We start from the raw sequence: 21,686 nt of genomic DNA, 5'->3' as shown, positions 1-21,686 counted from the left end.
CATTTATAAAAAATCTTAGATGTCACAATGGTTTGCGACAAAGCCCAACCCTACCTGAGAAAATCTTATTCCTTAGTGTTTAATTTCTTGACCATGATATGTGAAGTATTAACAAGTTAATGGAATTTATACAAAATGTATGCACGATCAGTGCTACAAAACTATGGTGAAAATGGTTGTGTTTGCAAGATATTCTCCCAATTGGTCATTCAATTTTTTAGCCATATTGTGAGAAATGGCCTGTGCATGCCTGTCTGCCACATTAACTGCCTTGATGCATGGTGTTTTTGCTTATGACTTGGGCTTTGAGAATTAAATAAAAATAGTTTCTATCTTATTTAATTTAAAAATAATTCAAATCTATTACGTCAAGTACTGAAAAGAAAAAAATGTTGACTATCTTCAGCTATAGTTAGAATATTTTCTCATGATAAAAAGCCTTCAAAGTTAAATTTACTAAAATTTTTAAGAAATTTTTTCATTTGTTTTATTTTTGCTGGAAAAATTTTGAAAGATTTTTAAACATTTGATTGCTGTTATGTATTCAGAAATTTCTAATTTGGATATGTAATTTGATACAATCTGTAATTAAATACATCAAAAGTTATTCAAGAAAGTTATAAAGTTAAATGCAGAGAGCTTTAAAAATTTCAATTTAGCTTTTGTCTTAAAAATGTTATCTATTTTAAACCCTGTATTGGATAAGAAGGCTAAGCCTTATACTTAATCTGTTGATGTACAAAGTACAGATATACTACATAAGTGTTTACATACTGTATGTATTGTCTGTGGTATTACAATTCGAGGGAGCAAATTAGGAGAAAGTCAAGTTTCCTATAGGGTAGTGGTAATGCTAAAAAAAGGGTAAGAAGGGCTTCCCTGGTGGCACAGTGGTTGGGAGTCCGCCTGCCGATGCAGGGGACACGGGTTCGTGCCCCAGTCCGGGAAGATCCCACATTGCCGCGGAGCAACTAGGCCCGTGAGCCATGGCTGCTGAGCCTGCGCGTCCGGAGCCTGTGCTCTGCAATGGGAGAGGCCACAATAGTGAGAGGCCCGCGTACCGCAAAAAAAAAGAAAAAAAAAAGAAAAAAAAAGGATAAGAAACACTGATCTAAATGTCGTACAGTATGTATATGTAATCTTTTGTATCTGGCTTGCATTTGCCCTTGTGAGATCTGTCTTTGTTGTGAGTAGTTGAAGTTCATTTGTTTTCACTGTTGGATAGTATTCCTTAATGAGAATGTTGCTGTTTATTCTTAAAGGACATTTGGGTTGTTTTCATATTAGGAATATGAATTAGGAATAGTATGTTAGGAACAACATTTCGTACATATTTCTTGGTATCTGTCTGTATTTCTTTTTTTTATTACTTTTTTTTTTGCGGTACGCGGGCCTCTCACTGTTGTGGCCTCTCCCATTGTGGAGCACAGGCTCCAGACGCACAGGCTCAGCGGCCATGGCTCACGGGCCCAGCCGCTCCGCAGCATGTGGGATCTTCCCGGACCGGGGCACGAACCCGTGTCCCCTGCATTGGCAGGCGGACTCTCAATCACTGCGCCACCAGGGAAGCCCCGTCTGTATTTCTTTTGAGTATATGTACTGGAGTGAAATTATTGGAGCATAGGATATGTGTATATTCAACTTTAGTAGTTAATACCACATGTGGTTTCAAAACGATTGCACTCTTGCTTATAGTGAGATAAGTATTAAAGTCTCACTATGTTTGTAGATTTCTTTGTTTCTACTTACTTTGCTTTGTGTAGTTTGAAGCTATGTTATTTGGTGTGTACAAATTTAGAATTTCCCTTTTTCCTACTGAATTGAACCTTTTACCATTATGAACTTATCTCTAGTAATGCTTTATTCTTCAAATTCTTGTATATGAATGTAGCTATGCTAGCTTTCTTTTGGCTAGCATTTGCATAGTACATGTTTTTATACTTACTGTCTTTCCCTTTTGCCTTTTTTTTAAAAAAAATTAATTTATTTTATTTATTTTTGGCTGCTTTGGTTCTTCGTTGCTGTGCGCTGCTTTCTCTAGTTGCGGTGAGCGGGGGCTACTCTTTGTTGCGGTGCACGGGCCTCTCATTGCAATGGCTTCTCTTGTTGCGGAGCACAGGCTCTAGGTGTGCGGGCTTCAGTAGTTGTGGCACACGGGCTCAGTAGTTGTGGCTTGCGGGCTCTAGAGCACAGTCTCAGTAGTTGTGGCTCATGGGCTTAGTTGCTCCGTGGCATGTGGGATCTTCCTGGACCAGGGCTCGAAGCCGTGTCCCCTGAATTGGCAGGCAGATTCTTAACCATGGCGCTGCCAGGGAAGCCCTATTTTCTGTCTTTTTTGTTTTTAGGCTGTTTCTTGCTGTTCTGAATTTTTTTCTGACCGAATATATTCCACTCAGTTAGTTCTCTTCAGCTGTGTGTATCCTGCTAATAACCTTGCGTTCTTAGTTTTAGTTATTGTATTTTTCTATTCAGAATTTTCCAGAGTTTTTAGTTTTCTGCTGAAGTTCTCTTTATTTTAATTCCTTGAAAATCAGCCCTGGTTATTTAAAAAACCCATTTCTGGTTATTTCATTATCTTGTTCCCCTGTTAATCTCTTTGCATTCTGTGTTGATTTTTTTCTCATTTTATTACAATCACATTTTCTTTGTTGCCTGTATTTTTGATTGAATATTAGATGTTAGAGATGGTTTGAAGCCTAGGATGGCATTTCTTCTCCAGAGAAGGTTTTAATTTGCTTCTGGTAGGCTACTAAGGCCACTCTCAAGCCTGTATCACCTTCACCCAGACAAGGATGGGCTTTTAGTTCCTTGGGATTACTGTTTATCTGTAGTTTACCTATAGGTCTAGATTATAGCTCTTTGGGCTAACAGCTGAAGCTTGAGGTGTTTGCCTATACATAGGAGACTCCGAATTGTAATTTTTGTTAGCATAACTCAAGAGTTTAGTCTGTCAGTTTTTTGCTTACCTGCTAAACCTTTCAGCTTCCTCTTCCAGAGTGAAATTCTAGGGTTCTTTTTTATTGCTTGTATCCTTTTTCGTGTATTGGTCCTGTAAATCTTCATAGCCTTGTTAGGTATATAGGGCCCTCAAACCGTTTTTTAAAAAAATACATATTTTGACAGATTTTCTTGTTCTTCTTAGTGGTAGTTTTGGTCCATCTGAATTTACATATTATTAGTCATGAAATTCATTAATAGGAGTTTTTGCCCTAACAAAAAAAGTACTGACAAATTAAGGAAAGAAGAGTTGTATTAAAATCAGCCAGGGTATATTGTTCAGGATATGTTGAAATGATAAAACATCTCAATGATTATCAAACAGATGGCACTAACGTGAAAATTGATTTGTATATCAGTTCTGGGAATATGTACTTTCACTGAGTGATCTCGCATACGTGACTTTGGTGTTGGAGGAATAGCATGTGCCCTCCCCCGCCCCCCCCCCCCCCCCCGCCGTTTCAATCTAGCTATTTTATTTGGCTGATTTTAAAAGATTATTTAATTATTCTGTTTTAATTAAAAAAAAGATATTTAAAAAATTCAAGCACAACTGAAAGTACTGACAACAAATCATCCAAAAAGTTAAAACCTGGAAATAACTAGGATTGATATTTGAGGATCATTTCAGATATTTCTCTATACCTGTGTATTCACACAGTGATATATTCCTTAAGGTTGGTTACTGCATCATAATATATGAATATATATTTTCACTTCTAAGATATATATTTTAAAGTGATTTCTTTTTTGGATTATAGTTATTATTATCTAATTTATGGTAAGCCAATTAACTTACGGTTTAGTTTGGGAAATGATGATCTAATGTGCCTAAATTTAGCCATGTTTTCTAAATATCTTAAAAGTAACAAAAACCAATCTTGGTTAACAGTATGTGGCAAAAATACCCATTCAAGAATATTTTATTTTTTGAACTATTATTATTATTTTTGCCTTAAATCCTTTTGGGATTGGATAGAGTGCGAAATACTTTATTGAAGATTGTACTTATTTAAGAGTTGATTTTCACCTGCATGTTTGTGTTTCAGTCTGATTCCGTGGCTTTGATGTCACAGTCTAGGCAGAGGACATGTAGGCGTAAATATCCAAATTATGGTAGAAGAAATCTTGGACGGTTTGAGTTGTCTTCTGGAAATGAATCTTCAAGCTCCGTAAGACATGTGAGTTTCATAACTTTAAAATATATAAAATAATCTTGAATAATTTGTCTTAACTCTTTACTTTGAATCTACCTTGAAATTTTGTGGAAGTATAGTATTCTCTAGAGATTAAGATGAAATTTCACATTTGAATTTCTCTAACAGTTTTGAACAGCTTTGTTATACCATGTAAGTGTACAATCTGGTGGTTTTAGTATATTAACAAAATTGTACCATCACCACCACTATTTAATTTCAAAATATTTTAATCACCTAAAAAGAAACCCTGTACCCATTTGCAAGTACTTCCCATTCCCACTCCACCCAAGCCCCTGGCAACCACTAATCTTTCTATCCCCATGGATTTTTGTATTCTGGACATTTCATTTAATGGAAGCATACAGTATGATCTTGTGACTGGCTTTTTTCACTTACTATGTAATGTTTAAGGCTGATTCCATGTATAGCATGGATGAATACTTCATTCTTTTTCATTGCCCAATATTCCATTATATGAATAGACCACAATTTGTTTACCCACTCATCAGCTGGTGGATATTTGTATTATTTCTACTTTTTGACTGTTACGGATGTTGTTCCTTATCATCATTAATGTACAGGGTTTTGTTTGGCCATAAGTTTTCAATTCATTTGGGTTTATATCTGTGAGTCAGTTTGCTGGGTCATATGGTAACTCTGTATTTTAACCTTTTGAGGAATTGCCAGACTGTTTTCCAAAGTGGCTGTATTATTTTATGTTCCCAGTCAGTAATGTATGAAGTTTCCAGTTTCTCCACATCCTTGTCCACACTTGTTATGTTCTGTCCTTTTGATTTCAGTTGTCCTGGTGGATGTGAAATGGTATCTCACTGTGGTTTTGATACATTCTCCTAATGACTAATGATGTTGAACATGTTTTCGTGTGCTGTTTTCCACTTGTATGTCTTTGGAGAAATATCTATGCAAATCTCTGGCCCATTTTTCAATTTGGTTGTCTTTTTTATTGCTATAAGGGTTCTTTATACATTCTGGATACAAATCCTTTATATCAGATGTATGACTTTGAAATATGTTCTCCCATTTATTGGATTGTCTTTTCACTTCTTTGCTTGTTTCCACTGAAGCACAAAAGTTTTACATTTTGATGAAGTCTAGTTTGTTTTTTCCTTAGTTGCTTGTGCTTTTGCCATCATATCTAAGAAGTCTTTGTCTTAACCCTTTTCTTGACTTACAGTAATCATATGTAAGTTACTGTTCTTTTTGATTTTTTGGGGGGAAACCAGTATTTCTGTAAAGAGTTTTTAAAGGTTAATATTAGAATGTTAGTATTCTCTAATCAGTAATGTTTTGAGGATTGAAATGTTACATAAGGATGAACAATTTGAATTCCTCTGTAAAGCATTAAGGTAGTATTCAAACATAGGGTTTGAATTTAAATCCAAATTCTTCTACTTCGACAAGTTGGTTAAACTTTTGTGCCTCTGCCTATATCTGTAAAAGTAATTAATAGTATGTCCCTCAGAGGTGTTGTGAGAATTCGTTTAGTTAACCATGTAAAGTGTTTAAAACAGTGCCTAATATCCAATATGTTAGCTGCTAACCGTTCACTTAAATGATTTTGTGTTAACACCTTTCTTATTTATTTTCTTCTTCTTTATATGTATTGAGCATGTTTTAACCTTTAATGATTCAGGATAATTACGATAAATGTTCCCATCCATCCTCACTAGTTTCTGGCATATCTTTCCTGTGTTTTCTTCTTTCCCCTATATACTCAATTAGATACATGTATATTTTTTCTCCTTTTGTACACAAAATGTCGCATACCACAGATAGTCTTTTGCACTTGGGTTTTTTCACTTAAAATATTCTTAAAATCACTTCATATCAGTTCATAAGTGCCTTCCTTATTTATTTATTTATTTTTAAAGAGTTGCATCATATTTAAGTTATCTGATTGTAACAGTTTATTTAACCACTCTCCTGGTTATGGGCATGTAGGATGTTTACAGCGTTTTCATTTTAAATAATGCTACAATGAATAATCTTGTAGATGTATGTATTTGTCTAATGATGGAGATGTTATTGCGGGGGGGAGCATTCCTTGAAATGGGATTGCTGGGCCCAAAGATAAACACGTTTGCATCTTATGAGATGCTGATAAAAATTCCTCATAAAGGAGAATTCCAACTTGCTTTCCTCCCTGTGGCGTAGGAGAGTGTCCGTTTTCTTACTGTTTACTAACAGTGTGTTACAATTTCTAATTTTTGCCAATTAATTGGCGAGAGATGGTATCTTAGTTTTATTTTTTATATGTTTTGGCTATTCTTTTATGTGATAGAATATTATATGTAACATGAAATTTACAATTAGCTGTTTTTAAGTATACAGTTCAGTGGCATTAACTGCATTTACAGATGTATGCAACCATCACTACTCTTCATTTCTAGCACTTTTTCATCATCCCAGACAGCAGCTCTGTACTCATTAAACAAGAACTCGCCCTATTTCCTTCTCTTCCCAGCCCCTGGTAACCTCTCTTATACTTTGTCTCTATGAATTTGCCTGTTTTAGGTACCTCATTTAAGTGGAATCACAATATTTGTACTTTTGTCTTTGGTTTATTTACAGTGTAGTTTACATTTCTCTTATGTGTGAAGTTGTACATATTTTTATATATTTAGAGTCTTTTTCATCTTTGTGCATTGTGTGTCATGTCTTTTGGCCATTTTTCTATCGTGTTTTTGGCCTTTTTCCCCCTTCAAGTTTTAATTTTTTCCACCCTGCTACATTACTGTATTTTTGAGTTAATTTTATCATTGGATTCTGTGAAGTTTTCCAGGTACACTCTCATTTATACAGTATTCAGTTTTACTACTTCTCTTCTAATTTTTATACTTTTAATTGATTTTTCTTGTCTAATTGCAGTGTTTAATACTTCCAGTACATTGTTGAATACTAGTGAGATAGTGGACCATATTCCTGTTGTCAGTGGAAATGTGTCTGCTATTTTCACAATAAGTAAGATGCTTTGTTTTAGGTTTCTACAGTATACATATATATTATGCTAGGGAAATAGCAACTAATTCTTATTTTCTTAAGTGTTTCTGAAAAATCAGGAATGATTATAGATTGAGTTTTAATTTTTAGATCAGTAGTATTAATCTTACGATTTTATGTCTTAATTTGGTTTATTTGCAATTAATGGGGTACTTTTAAATTAACACAAGTATAATGTAGAATGTTAAATCTACTTGATCTTTTAAGATAAGTCATAATTTTGTGTTATGGTAGTTTACCTCCTACAGTGGTATGAATTCATTCTCCTGAGTGTTGCAGATGGGTGGAGACGGTTGTGTATATGTGTATGTTGGTTCCATTACGCTTTAGTTTGGAAAGCACTGATAGTAGAAAAAGTATGGGTTTTAGAGTTGGCCTGGTTTCTGATTCCATTTCTTATACTTACTCTTCTGTGACCCCAGGCGTATTTCTTTACATTTCTTAGCCTTGGGTTTCTCTATATATGAAAAGGTAGTAGTGGGCAGGTAGTGACTTGAGATAATACAAAACAAATTGGCAAGACGGATCCAAGATTTGTGGGGTTTGAATCTTGTATAATTTTAGGGACGTTCTTTAGAAAAAGAATTCAAAGTTACAGATAGACACAGGGCCTTGGTAGGCAAGTTAAATTGAAAACCTCTGAAACTTAAGTTTCATTAGCTTTTTCTTAACCCTGCCTCTGTTTACAGAAGTATTTTGAGAGTTAATGCAGATAAAACATTTAAAACTTTTTCCCAGAATGCATGGTTTCCAGGTAGTAGATTTTAAGAGTTTATTTTATTACTGTGATTTTTTAGAAGTCTATTTTGAGCATAAAAAGCAGACTCGTGTTGAGTAGATCTAGTGTGGTTGGCCTAGGAATCTGTACTCCTTGAATAGCATTGGGCTCACATTTTGAGGAACATTTTTTAAGAATATGTTTACTTTGCATTTTGCCTACTCAAATGAAGTAAACAAAATAGCTATTTCCTTGCAGTTCCATCTTTTTAGTTTTGTTTCTCCATGGCATTTTCATCATCCGTTTATGATTCACTTAATGTAAGTAGCTGTTACAGGAAAAGGTTGTATCTCAATTTAAAAGTACCTGCTTAGTATCCAAGACCAGAATTTAAAGTAGATGGCAGCTATTAGGGTTGTGGGAATTAGCTGCTTGTTCCCCTCTCTTCCTTTAAAGACTTCCGTGTTTCAGGTTTAAAAAAAATTACACAGTAAGTACAGCGAGTTCCCATATACTGTTTCCCTAAGTGTTTCCTATTAATAACATCTTGATTTAGTGTGGTACATTTGCTACAACTGATGAACCAATTTTATACATTATCATTAACTAAATTCTGTAGTTTACATTAGGGATCACTCTGTGTTGTATGGGTTTAGACAAATGCATAATGTTATGTATCTACCATAATAGTATCATACAGAATAGTTCCACTGTCCTAAACGCCCCCTCTGCTGTACTTAATCATCACTCTCTCCCTCTTCCTGAGCTACGGGCAACCACTGATCTTTTTACTGTTTCCATAGTTTTGACTTCTCTAGAATGTCATATAGTTGGATCAAACAGTAGGTGGCCATTTCACATTGACTACTTTCTAGTAATATGAGTTTAATTTTCCTTTATGATAAGTCTATATTTAGCTCTGTAAGAAACTGCCCAACTATTATCCATAGTGGTTGTGTTACATTTTGTATTCTGATGAAAAGTGAATGAGAGTTCCTGTGCTTCACATCTTTTTAAGATGATATTTCTTCCCAACTTCATCTATAGATTCAACACAGTTCCAGTCAAAATCCCAGCAAGTTTATTTTGTGGATATTGGCAAAGAGATTCTGAAGTTTGTTTGGAGAAAAAAATGACCCAGAATAGCTAACGATACTGAAGAACAACAAAGGTGCAGGACTGATAGATACATTAAGACTTAGTATAAATCTCCAGTTTTCAAGACAGTGTCGTACTGGTGAAAAAATAGACAAATAGATCAATGGAATAGAATAGGAACCCAGAAGTAGACCAATACAAATATACTCAACTAGTGTTTGATGGAGGAACAAAGACAACTCAATGGACAAAGCGTTGTCTTTTCAACAAGTGGTGTGGAACAACTGGACATCCACATGCAAAAAAAAAAATCTAGACACAGTCTTTTCACAAAAATTAACTCAAAATATCTCATAAACTTAATGTAAATGTAAAACACAAAATTATAAAATTTCTAAAAGATAACATATAATAAAAATCTAGGTGACCTTGGGTGTGATGATCACTTTTTAGATACAACTCCAATAGCATGATCCATGAAAGAAAAACTTGACAAATAGAAAAGCCTGAAAGATACTGTTAAGAGAATGAAAAGACAAGCCATGGACTGGGAGAAAATACATGTAAAACTCATGTCTGATAAAGGACTTGTATTCTTTTTTCTTTATTAAAAAAATTTTTTTAACATCTTTATTGGAGTATAATTGCTTTACAATGGTGTGTTAGTTTCTGCTTTACAACAAAGTGAATCAGTTATACATACACATATATTCCCATATCTCCTCTCTCTTGCGTCTTCCCCACACCCTCCCTATCCCACCTCTCTAGGTGGTAGGACTTGTATTCTTTCTTTTTTTTAATTTTTTTGAGAAAAGGACTGGGAAGGTCTTCTTTAAAAAAAAATAAATTTATTTATTTACTTATTTTTGGCTGTGTTGGTTCTTTGTTGCTGTGTGCGGGCTTTCTCTAGTTGCGGTGAGCAGGGGCTGCTCTTCGTTGCGGTGCGCGGGCTTCTCATTGTCGTGGCTTCTCTTATTGTGGAGCATGGGGTCTAGGCGTGCAGGCTTCAGTAGTTGTGGCACATGGGCTCAGTAGTTGTGGCTTGCGGTCTCTAGAGCTCAGGCTCAGTAGTTGTGGCGCATGGGCTTAGTTGCTCTGCGGCATGTGGGATCTTCCCGGGCCAGGGCTCGAACCTGTGTCCCTTGCATTGGCAGGCAGATTCTTAACCACTGCGCCACCAGGGAAGCCCAGGACTTGTATTCTTAAAACTCAATAAGAACACAACCCAATTTAAAAATCGACAAAAGATCTAACGGGGACTTCGTTAAAGAAGATATACAGATGGCAGATAAGCACATGAAAAGGTGCTCAACATCATATGTAATTAGAGAATTGAAAGTAAAATGAGATACCACTGCCCACCTATTACAGTGGCTTGAGTCCAAAACACTGAGAACATTTACATTGACTTATTAACTTTGCTCAGAGAATGGCCTCTTGTATCAGTTTCTTTTGTTAATAGTAGTAGTGTTAAGTCTCACAAATATTTTCTATTGTCTAATTTTTTGATAAGAAAAAGGATGTAGTAAAGACACTTGCTTTTTGTTTTAAGTTTACCTATTTTATTACCCGGTTACCATACTTACTCCTGAGATGATTAGAATGACTGTGTGGTTTCTCTTGCCTTGTGTTATTTAATCTCAGAGATCAAGATTTTTATTTTATTTTTCTCCCCCTCACAAAATTAGGAGACTTCCTGTGATCAAAGTGAAGGTTCTTGTTCTTCTGAAGAAGAAGAATGGAAAAGTGATAGAAGAAGTGAAAGTGACAGTGAAAGTTCAAGGTACCTGTTTTTACTCGTTTTAATCTTCTAAGCATTTTAGTCATGACGTTGAATGGAATCATACTTGAATGGCATTCAAGGTGTAAGAGCTTCCAACTGTGGAACAACTAACATTGAGTTTTTAATACATTTAAAAGGAGAAGAAAGCTGGATTAACTGCTATTTCTATAGAAAATATTTTGGGTATTTTTTTTTGGACTATAAAACATTTGAGCCAACAGTGTAAGTATGTGTACTCAAAACATCAATTTAGTCTTGGGCTACATTTATAAAGAGGAGTATACAACGTCTGTTTGGTAAAATCACAGTTAAATTTATTACTAGTTACTGCATACCTTGATGTAAGTTCAATTAACTATCAAGAAGAAAAAAAAAAAAGGGACTTTTATTCAAGCCAAACTGAGGATTATAACCGGGAAGCAGATTCTCAGGAAGCTCTGAGAACTGTTCCACCTGTTAGAAGCTGAAGGCACAGTCATATACATTTTCAATGATGGTACATCAGGATGACATACTGCTATTTTATATAAAGTTCACGAAGGATACATAGTCCAGATAAACTTTTGCAAAGTGAGCACCAAGCACTATGACCCCCTACAGAGCTGGGAAAGAATGTTATTCTTTTAAGAAGTTAAATTGCTAACATCAGAAGAAAGAAAAAATTTGATCTTTGCTGTCGAGCAGGCACTCCCATCTTTGAGCAGCTCTGGTTAATGTGTAATGCCGATGCCCGCTGCACATTAGGGAGGGTGGAGGCCCAAATGGACACAGAGAGAGAATTTTATGTTTCATTTTTCTTGTCCTGCCTTAAAATATAAATTTTATTTTATCATACGTATTACCTTTTGTTTAGTTTTGGTATCCAAATTTCATGGGACTAAGATGTTAACATCTGTTCCTTGTCTTGGTAAATGTCAACTTTGTCCTGGCAGATGCTTCAGCCAGAAACCTGGATATCATTCTCTTTTCATAACATTTCCATCACCAAGTCTAGAAAATTCTCCCTTCTAAATATGACTCAGATTATTTTAATTTCCATTGATACTGTGCTTTACAGAACACCATCCCATACTCCTGGCTTCCTTTCTTGTCTTCTTTTATTCCATTATGCTTAGGAGCTGGAGTGATTTCTAGAGCACTTGTCTACCCTTATTTTTGTTTGTTAACTTAATTTTAATTGTGGTGAAATATACAGAACATAAAATTCACCATCTTAATTGTTTTTAATTGTACAGTTCAATAGTGTTAAGTACATTCACAGTGTTGTGCACCCAATCTCCAGAACTTACTTCGTCTTGCAAAACCGAGACTGTGTACCTACTAAACAGCAGTTCGCCACTCCACCCCACCCACCCCTGGCAACCACCACTGTCCTTCCTGTCTCTATATTCACTATCTTTTAATTCAATTTTTCTTGAATTTTATTGTACAAAGCAGATGCTCTTAAGATTTTTAAAACAGCTCTTTTTATAACATAAAATATAATACAAAAATAATATTTGTAATAAATAGCTTTTGGAACTGTGTGTTATCAAGCCTGAGAGGTATGTGGTTGGACAATGATGGCCCCAGTAGAGGATTTTTATCCTTTTCTGTGTTTGCTAAAGCTGGGAGTGGGCCAGGGGCTAGTTTCCTAGTTTCCTGTTTGACTCTGCTTTTGCTCCAGGGTAGGTTAGGACTAGGCCCTCTCTGGGATCTTTTCTCATATCAGGGAGAGTCCCCCTGTTGGCAAGAAGCTTTGTCCACTTAGAGCTTTCTGTTCTGTGCTTTCCTTGTGGCTCTCAGTGTAGTCACTGACAGTTTGTCATTCTACTTACAAATTCTAGTCCCATTTTGGAGCCTCCTGCGGTTTAGGGGGTGTGCTGCCTTTCTGCACAGTCTCTCCTGCTTTCGTAGCTACACTTCACTTTTGGAAAGGGTATTATTAGTTGGCGCTAGATGTTGTCTTCTATGAGGTCTCATCCAAATTATACTTCAAAAAATTTCTCAGGCTTATATCCTTAATTTCCAGTGTCAGTGAAGATTTTTCTCCTTCTCATGGTCTTTGGTCATTTCAGTATGCACTGATAGGGAGGGCAGTCCAATCTTCCCAGGATCTTTTCTTTCCTCCTTGTTATCTCTCCTCTCTTAAGGTTGTAGGATGAATTTACTCTTAGGGCTTAGATTCTGGTTCTGTATGACTGAAACTGTTTTCCTCCCTAGTGGCTCTTCATCTAGATATTCTGATTGGACAGCTGACGCAGGCATCAATCTGCAGCCTCCTTTACGAACGTCATCCCGTCGACGAATTACTCGGTTTCGTAGTAGTTCAGAGGACGAAATGTCTACTGAGAATTTATCTCCTCCAAAAAGGAGACGAAAGAGAAAGAAAGAAAATAAGCCTAAAAAAGAGGTAAGAAAAGTATATCTTTAAAAATACCATCTATCTACACTTTTATAGTTTCTGTCCATATTTAGAAATAGAAATCTTTGGGAATTTGGAGGCTTTATTATTATTATTTTTTTGATCGATATACATCATCAGGAGTCAAATGTACAATGCAAACAAACTTATTTTTGGAAAATTTCCTTTGTTATTAAAACTTCTCTAATCTGCTCTGAGTTGGACTTGGCACTTATACCTTTCTGAATCTGTAACTTAGAGGGAAAGCTCTATTTTGCTCAGATCCCCACCATAACTCTTATTTTGTCCTCCAGTTCCAACACCAAAAATATACTTCAAGGCATTTTAAGATCCTTTCTTCTTGTTTTGTCTGCTGTTGTCCTGTTTCCCATTTTCATTTGACATGTTTTGTCTTCATACTTTTCTCCTAATTGTAATATTGCTATACCTTGTTCCATGTACAGTGCTACATGTGCTCCTGTCATATAGGTAGCTGTTGTTATTTAAAGATGCTATGTCTTTGTATTAGGTATCTATTGCTGTGTAACAGATCATCTTGGAACTTAGCTTAAAAACAAGAAACATGTATTATTTCATGTTTTGATGAATCAGGAATTCGGGAACTGATCAGCTGATTTTTGGCTCATGAGGTTGCAGTCATCATGTTAGCTTGGGTCACAGTTGTCTAAAGGCTTGACTGGGGGTCGATCTTTGAAGTTTGTTAATGGGACAGTTGGCTGCTGGCCTCAGTTCCTCACCATATGGGCCTCTCCATAGGGCTGCTTGAGTGTCTTCTTGACATGGTAGCTGATTGTCCCCAGCGCAAGTGATCCAAAAATTAAGCAGGGGCTAAGCCTTTTATGACCTAGTCTTAGGAGTCGCACATCGTTACTTCTGCTTTTTTCTATTTGTTAGAAGTAGTTGGAGCCCACATTGAGTGGAGGGTACTTAGGCTCCACCTCTTAGAGAGGAAAGGAGGAGTACAAATAATTTGTGGTTGTATTTTAAAATTACCAGTCTTTTCTTTTTAATGTTTTTCCATTATGGTTTATCACAGAATATTAAATATAGTTCCCTGTGCTATACAGTAGGACCTTGTTGTTTATCCATCCTAAATATAATAGTTTGCATTTGCTAACCCCAAACTCCCATTCCATCCCTGTACCACCCCCCTCCCCCTTGGCAACCACTAGTTGTTCTCGATGTCCATGAGTCTGTTTCTATTTCATAAAAGTTCATTTGTATCATATTTTAGATTCCACATGTGATATCATATGTAAGATTACCAGTCTTAAAACCTCAAATCAAGAGGAGACTCCCTGAGATGATTAGTCTGTGGTGAAATTCACTGTGGAGTCTTGGCAAAGCAGCCTTAGTGTGAAGACGATCCAGCTGGAAATTAGACCCACTTCATAGGATGTAAAGTGCTATGCAGAATCTGTTAGAAATTCAGGAGATGCTAGGAAAGTGCTAGGTAGATATACAATGCTTGCACAGCTGATAATGTTCCTATGTATGCTGTTTAAAAATTAATCATTAGGTGACATGCTAATAAAACAGCCATTCTGAATGGTGAAGTCTTTTGTTTTTCAATGAAACAGTGCATGCTGCCCCTTTCTATTCTACTAAACTTTGTTTTCTTCCCCTTGGCAGAATCTGCGGAGGATGACTCAGGCAGAGCTTGCAAACATGGAACGTTTATATGAATTCCATCCTCCGGTTTGGATAACTGACACCACACTTCGGAAGTCTCCTTTTGTTCCTCAAATGGGTGATGAGGTGAGAGTAATAAAGTTTAAAAATGTGAATATGGAACGTAAAATTAATATTACTCTTAGGTTTTTATTTTTAAACGTATACTTCCCTTTTGTAGGTAATATATTTTCGACAGGGTCATGAAGCTTATATTGAGGCTGTCAGAAGAAATAACATTTATGAACTGAACCCTAACAAGGAGCCATGGAGGAAAATGGATCTTAGGGTAAGATGATGGTATTATTAAATCATTAAACATTTAGCACATACATGTATAGTTAAATTATTTATAAATCCATTAAAAATAACCTACTGGAGGCATACTTCATTACTACCTTTCTGTTAATTTCCAACTTAAAAACATTTCTGCTGTTACCTGCTAAGCATTAAGGTCTAGTCAGAAGACATGCTTGTCACTGGGCACTCTGTACATTATTGGAAGGCAGCTTGGCTGTATATATCATTAATCTTAAAATGATTGTACCCAGGACAGATTTTCAAAAGAAGTGCAAGTTTTCAAAGAAACCAACACAAATTGGAGAAAAAGGTTCAACCTCACATGTAATAAAATACAGAAAAAACTTTAGCTTCTCTGTACTTAACCAATTTTATGTATGTACGTATTTTTAACACTTAAAGAAAATACCATGTTTTAACAAGTAGCAAAGGTTTAGGTTTGTTAATAGTTGTTCAACTTGGTGATAAGGGTGCATGAAACAGGTGCAGGCTCCCTACAGGGTATCTTGGCAGTTGGAATTGAAACTAAAAATATTTAGACCTTTTAAATCAGCAGTTCTACTTTTGGTAATTTAGGAAACAACCAGAAGTGCATACAAATTTAAATTCTATATCACTGTTTATAAAAACAAAAAATTAGGAAAAAATCCAAATATCCCACAGTACTGAACGAACCAAACCATGATATATTCACACATTTGGCTCCTATGTAGAGCCCACCACGTAACCGAGGCTTTTAAAATGTTTGTAGAATGAATGTTACGTATTCACAGTGTGTTACTAAGAGGAAAAACGGAATGTGAAATTCTGGTTTTGGTTATGATAAAAATTTAAAGACATATATGGTCAACCAAAATAAATACATTAAAATGTTAGTGGTGATTACATGTAGAGTAGTATTACAGGTGATTTTTAATCTTTATACTTCATATTTTTGATACTTTCATTAACTGTTAGAAGATGAAAAAACTCAATGGCTCTACTTCTTTGAATTTGGCTTTAGATACATTCAAATTTGTGTCTCTTTCACTTATTACTGTGTACCTGAGGACAGCTGATCCTCATATTTCTTGTTTTCTGTATTTACGAATTTGCCTTTCTCACTGTTTGCTATTTGTAACACCAAAATCACTACTCAAGGTGCTTTCTAGTCATTTGCAGACATGCAGTGTGGCAAAAGATTTAAGTTGTCTGCCCAGCATGTTCTCAGCTGAGGTTGAACAAGGTGATACTTCCTTCTTTTGAGCTCTCATATTGTACATAAATGTTCTTTTTGCAGTCTATTCAGTGCCACATTAAACATTTTTCGGATTTTTGTGCTTTTTTTTTCCAGATTTTTGTGTTGGTGACTTGCTGTTTAAGATGGCCGCCTAGCATAGTGCTAAAGTGCTGTCTTGTGTTACTATGTACAAGAAGGTGATGATGTACCTTATGGAGAAAATCTGTGTGTTAGATAAGCTTCTTTTAGGCATGAGTCATAGTGCTGTTGGTTGTGAGTTCAATGTTAATGACTCAACAACGTAGATTAAATGACGTGTCTCGGGCTTCCCTGGTGGCGCAGTGGTTGAGAGTCCGCCTGCTGATGCAGGGGACACGGGTTCGTGCCCCAGTCCGGGAGGATCCCATATGCCGCGGAGCGGCTGGGCCCGTGAGCCATGGCTGCTGAGCCTGCACGTCCGGAGCCTGTGCTCCGCAACGGGAGAGGCCACAACAGTGAGAGGCCCACGTACCGCAAAAAAAGAAAAAAGACGTGTCTTTACATAGAAATTCACATTACACAAGATACTGTCTTAATTAGGTGACTGAAATATTACGACTGGGGGCCTGTAGCCACCTAGCCTTGTATTCCCTCCGGGAGCAGTGGTTCAGTGTTCACTGGGAACTCACTAATTCATCATTTTGGGTGGCACTATAGAATAGTAAGAATGCTGCAGATAATGAGAACCAACTGTATTTTTAGCACTTTGGCACATTATAACAATAATATTTTGTGCAGTGAATAAATGGATGAATCATCTCATATTCTTAGTATTAAGGAAACAAGTATTGGGGGAAGGCTAATTACAGTATAATGAGTAGGAGGCTCTATCATGGTAGGAAGTTTCTCCCATTCCCTGTCTTACCCCTACTGCCTGGAATAGGTCACGGCACATAGATCTTCAACAAATATTTATTGAAATGTATTAGGTAGAAATTTACTGTCAAGTTTTTGAAGAATAATAAGCCAAACGCTTACATATTTTGATTTGCATAATACAAAGTTAAATAAATGAAAATGTTTCTTTAGGAAGAGAAGAAAGCCAGAAGGAAATTCTGATTGTGCACAGTGGTTATGTTTAGATACTGAGCTGATGGGTGATTTGTGTGTTCCTTCTTATACATTTGTTGTGTTTTTTTCTAAAGTTGGTATATTCCTTACGTTAGAAACAGTGTTAAATACCGGTCTTCAAAAAGATGTGAAGATTTAGCAAAAACAATTGTAATTAATGGTAAATTAAACCCCTCTTCTGGTTTGGAATCCTAAATTGTGAGCTGACTTAATTTGGCAATATGTGGAGAATTATAATCTTGAGGAATTGCTTTATTTTAACCATTTATTCTTTTAAAAATATCTGTTAAAGGATCAAGAGTTGGTCAAAATAGTTGGAATACGATATGAGGTTGGGCCCCCTACACTTTGTTGCCTCAAACTAGCATTTATAGATCCTGCGACTGGAAAACTTATGGACAAATCTTTCTCTATTAGGTATGTGTTACTTTTTAAAAAATGGAATTATTTAAATTTAGATTTTCCCTCTCGCTGATCAGCATGTCCTTTGCATTCAGCTGCAGGGTAAATAGTAGAGCACTGTGGACAGCCCAAGATGTAAGTTGAAGTTCTGATAGATGGGACCCACTGGAAGTAAAAATACTGGTACTGCAGCAGCAATTAGGCGGGAGCGTGTTTTATACATTTTTCATGCCACTTAAATGTGTAGAGAATTCTGGCCTGTAGTGGAAATTGCTTCCGCATTTGTTTTTGAGAAAATGTTAGAATAATTTGCTAAACCTGTGCTGTCCAATATGGTAGCCGTTAGCCACGTGTGGCTGCCAAGTACTTGAACTGTCGCTAATTTGAATTGAGTGTGATGTAAGTGTACACATTGGATTTTGAAGGCTTGGTATGAAGGCAAAGAATGTAAAATATCTCATTGTTTTGTATTGATTATGTGGTGAAACAATATTTAGGATATATTGGGTTAAATAAAATACACTATTAAGATTAATTTCACTGGTTTCTTTTTACTTTAATAAGGCTAGTCAAAAATTAAATATTACATATGTGGCTCCCATTGTATTTCTTTTGGACATTGCTGCTCTAGACTATAACCTGTTGTGCAGGAAATTTAACAGTCTTTTATTTTTGTTTAGATATCATGATATGCCAGATGTTATTGACTTTCTTGTATTGCGTCAATTTTACGATGAAGCAAGACAGAGGAACTGGCAGTCTTGTAAGTCTGTCCTTACTGAATTTTATATACCCTGAGAAATGAATCTCTCATTTTATTGCTCTAAATATTTTGATTGTGGTGCTGCTTATTATGGTGGATGCAAACATGTAAATTCTGGAAAGAAATATAAGACTGCTAAGTATATTTTGCTTAGGGCTTGGTATGGTATGTGACATTTTGGAAGCATGATTTCTTACTCCTGGAATAGACCTTCTATTTCCTTTCAGACTTGTCCACACTGCATTACTTCCATCTTTAATGTGACACTGGTATAATTAACAAAATTACCTGTAATGTAAAACAATAAGAAATTTGAAAAATAACACAATAATGTTCTGGTATGCCAGAATATCTTACCTTTGATAATCATATCAACCCAGACTTAAATAGGTTGACTTGAGGTAACCATTCCTTTAAAACAAAAAATTTGTGTAAAACTTAACGCTTTATATCCATGCATTGTATGGGTCGACAGAAAAAATAAAATCACCTAAAGGTGGGCACTAACTTTTGAATGTGGCTTTTTGAATGTGGTTTCAGTGTGGTTTTCATGGTGACTATTTAAGGCAGGCTGATAGGCTCACTTGCTTAGACTTGTGTAGGTTATTAATCTCCTCAGGATATAATTGATGACTGTAATTAGGCCAGCAACTGTAATAGTTATTTCACAGGTGTATATGTATTACTTTCCAGTATGTAATGCTGTCCGGGGAGCTCATGTATTGAGTTTGACTTTAGTCACCTAGGAGAATGAAAAGTCATTCTCCTTTTATCAATTTTAGTGAAATACTGAGTTCTACCTAGGCTGTGTCAGCTGGTATACACATTCATAAATGATGTTCAGACCTCATTAATTTTCGTAATTCCTGCAGCCTTTTTCTGCAGGCAGTAGAAACAGGTAAATAAATTCCCTGAGTTGTCCCTATTTGAAACGAAATCTTATCGGAGAGTGTGGCTGCTCTTAGTAGACTTTTTTTTTTAGTACACTATTTTTAATGGTAATGTCCACACAAGTAATCAGGGTTATTTTGGGGACTGGAGGTGTAAAGGAAAGTTTTCTTGAAGAGAAGCATTTAGCCACCAAAGACAAAACAGAACAAAATAAAAAACAAACCAAACAGCTGGAGTATGTAGAAGTTAATGTTGTACAGCCAAGTTCCAAAGAACTTTATAGTTTCCTAGCCAGTCTGGTTTTCAACCCCCATGATGTGTAAATTAGAAGCTCTCATTTTGTTCTACCAACATACCCATTCAAAAAGATTTCTTAACCTCGATTCTCTACAAGTAAATGCTAGAGATTGATTCCTGACTACCCCTTGTAATTTGGTGGGTTTTGTTTTATTTTTGAGGTTGTGAAATTATTGTATCATATCTTCTATGCTAATTAATTTGTTTTTGCTCCCCCATAAAAATCTTACCTCTTCTGCTGAAGTTTGAGCAGTTATTATAGGAAGTTGCTTGTGAGAACTTTTTACTGAGCAGATGTTTATCCTGCTTTTGACTAGCCAAAATAGGTTTATTTGAAAAATCTTAATGGAATAGAAATGCCCATTTTTACCATGAGAAAATGAATTTTTTAAGCCTCCTTTTAAGTTAAAGTTTTTAGTCTTTACCAAAGAACTATTTTTATCTCAACTGAAAGTATTCTAATGATAGATAAATAGGGAAGAAAAATATTACCTAACTAATTCTTGGTGTCAAAGACTGGCTCACTTAGTAACCATATATTTTTGTATTAGGTTTCTCAAAATGAAGCCCCTGGATTTGTTATTATTACAGTAATACTTATTGTAACAAATATTATAATTGATATTTGTTAAATTAGGTTATTTACATTATAGAATTGGACAGCAATCCTGGTGTTACATCAAAATTTTGGTATATTCCTTCTATTAAAAAGGTTTGTTGTTAAAATTTATTAAGACTTCTTTTTAAAGTTAAAGTGTTTTGGAATATCTGTATTAATGAAATACTGTCAAAAGTTGAATTTTATTAATGGTAGAAGGGTGGTGGGATGAGGGGCTTATGGGTTTCTAATGATTTTGAAGTAAAATATACTTAAAGATCATGTTTATATAAATTTGAAAATACATTAACCTCAAAACATGTAGCTCCAATAGTTGTGATATTGCTATTTTTTTCAGTTTTACAGAATTTATTGAAAGCATACTTTCTTTAGTCAAGACCATTTGTGGGGAATATTCTCTTTCTTGGGAGTGATATGTAGCTTTAATTTTGATTGATACTATTTCTGTAAAACTTTTCTTAAAGAAGGAATTGTTAATCTACCAAAGAATTATTAATGAAGGATAAGTAACTTTTTTTCATATTGATTTTGTTTTGAAAATGATGGGATGGATGGGAAGGAGGAGATAGGGTTATTACAGCAGTCTGTGTTTCTTTTGTAATATATGTAAAACAAAGATCGAATACAGTTTCTTTCTCTAGAAGTTGTTAACAGTTATAGAATATATTTAGAAATGTATATGTATAATCTAAAATCACTGAAGTCAGTTGAAGTATTCTTTCCAGTTACTTTGGTTTGTATAGGGAGCTCTCCTAAGCTCTGCTTGTCTGCTTTTATATTATGCTGAGATAATGGGGTATGTGGATGTTTAAATCTTTTAAATAATAAATACGTATTTTTAAGGGTACATTTAGACCTGATTTTTATTATGAGATCTTAAGAATTAGAACACCGTTTTATGTGGAGATATTTATATAGCAGCAACTTTAGAAGAATCATGGATTAACTTCTGATCATACGTTTATAACTTGTTTTATTCAGGAAAAGTTACATATTTCATAAGTACATTTAATATGCTTATTAAATATTTATTGATTTGTATACATCGTTGTAAAAGATTTTTGAGTTTTGTTAAATTTTGTTCTTTGTAATAGAACTTATTTTGGAGTGGGCATTTGGATCCATTAAATAATGGAACCTAGTCATAAACCGTTTTCATCAATTATATTATATGGTTTTATACCTTTGGTAAAT

General features: G+C 35.3%; 1 protein-coding gene across 2 annotated transcripts in view; it reads left to right on the top strand.

The window, feature by feature from the left end:
* Nucleotides 1-21,686, top strand: part of BRWD1 (bromodomain and WD repeat domain containing 1) — a 120,456-nt gene that overhangs the window by 65,415 nt on the left and 33,355 nt on the right. For both annotated transcript variants that reach the window (XM_079923445.1, XM_079923446.1), the window contains 7 exons: nucleotides 4,047-4,178; nucleotides 10,722-10,816; nucleotides 13,019-13,208; nucleotides 14,853-14,978; nucleotides 15,073-15,180; nucleotides 17,813-17,937; nucleotides 18,603-18,685. In XM_079923445.1, coding sequence (XP_079779571.1) covers nucleotides 4,047-4,178; nucleotides 10,722-10,816; nucleotides 13,019-13,208; nucleotides 14,853-14,978; nucleotides 15,073-15,180; nucleotides 17,813-17,937; nucleotides 18,603-18,685 — 859 coding nt within the window. The remainder of the gene's footprint in view (nucleotides 1-4,046; nucleotides 4,179-10,721; nucleotides 10,817-13,018; nucleotides 13,209-14,852; nucleotides 14,979-15,072; nucleotides 15,181-17,812; nucleotides 17,938-18,602; nucleotides 18,686-21,686) is intronic.

The sequence above is a fragment of the Stenella coeruleoalba genome (genome assembly GCF_951394435.1).
Source record: "Stenella coeruleoalba genome assembly, chromosome: 5".
Lineage (NCBI taxonomy): Eukaryota > Metazoa > Chordata > Mammalia > Artiodactyla > Delphinidae > Stenella > Stenella coeruleoalba.
The sequence above is the reverse complement of the archived record's forward strand: the minus strand, read 5'-3'. Positions and strand labels throughout refer to the sequence as shown.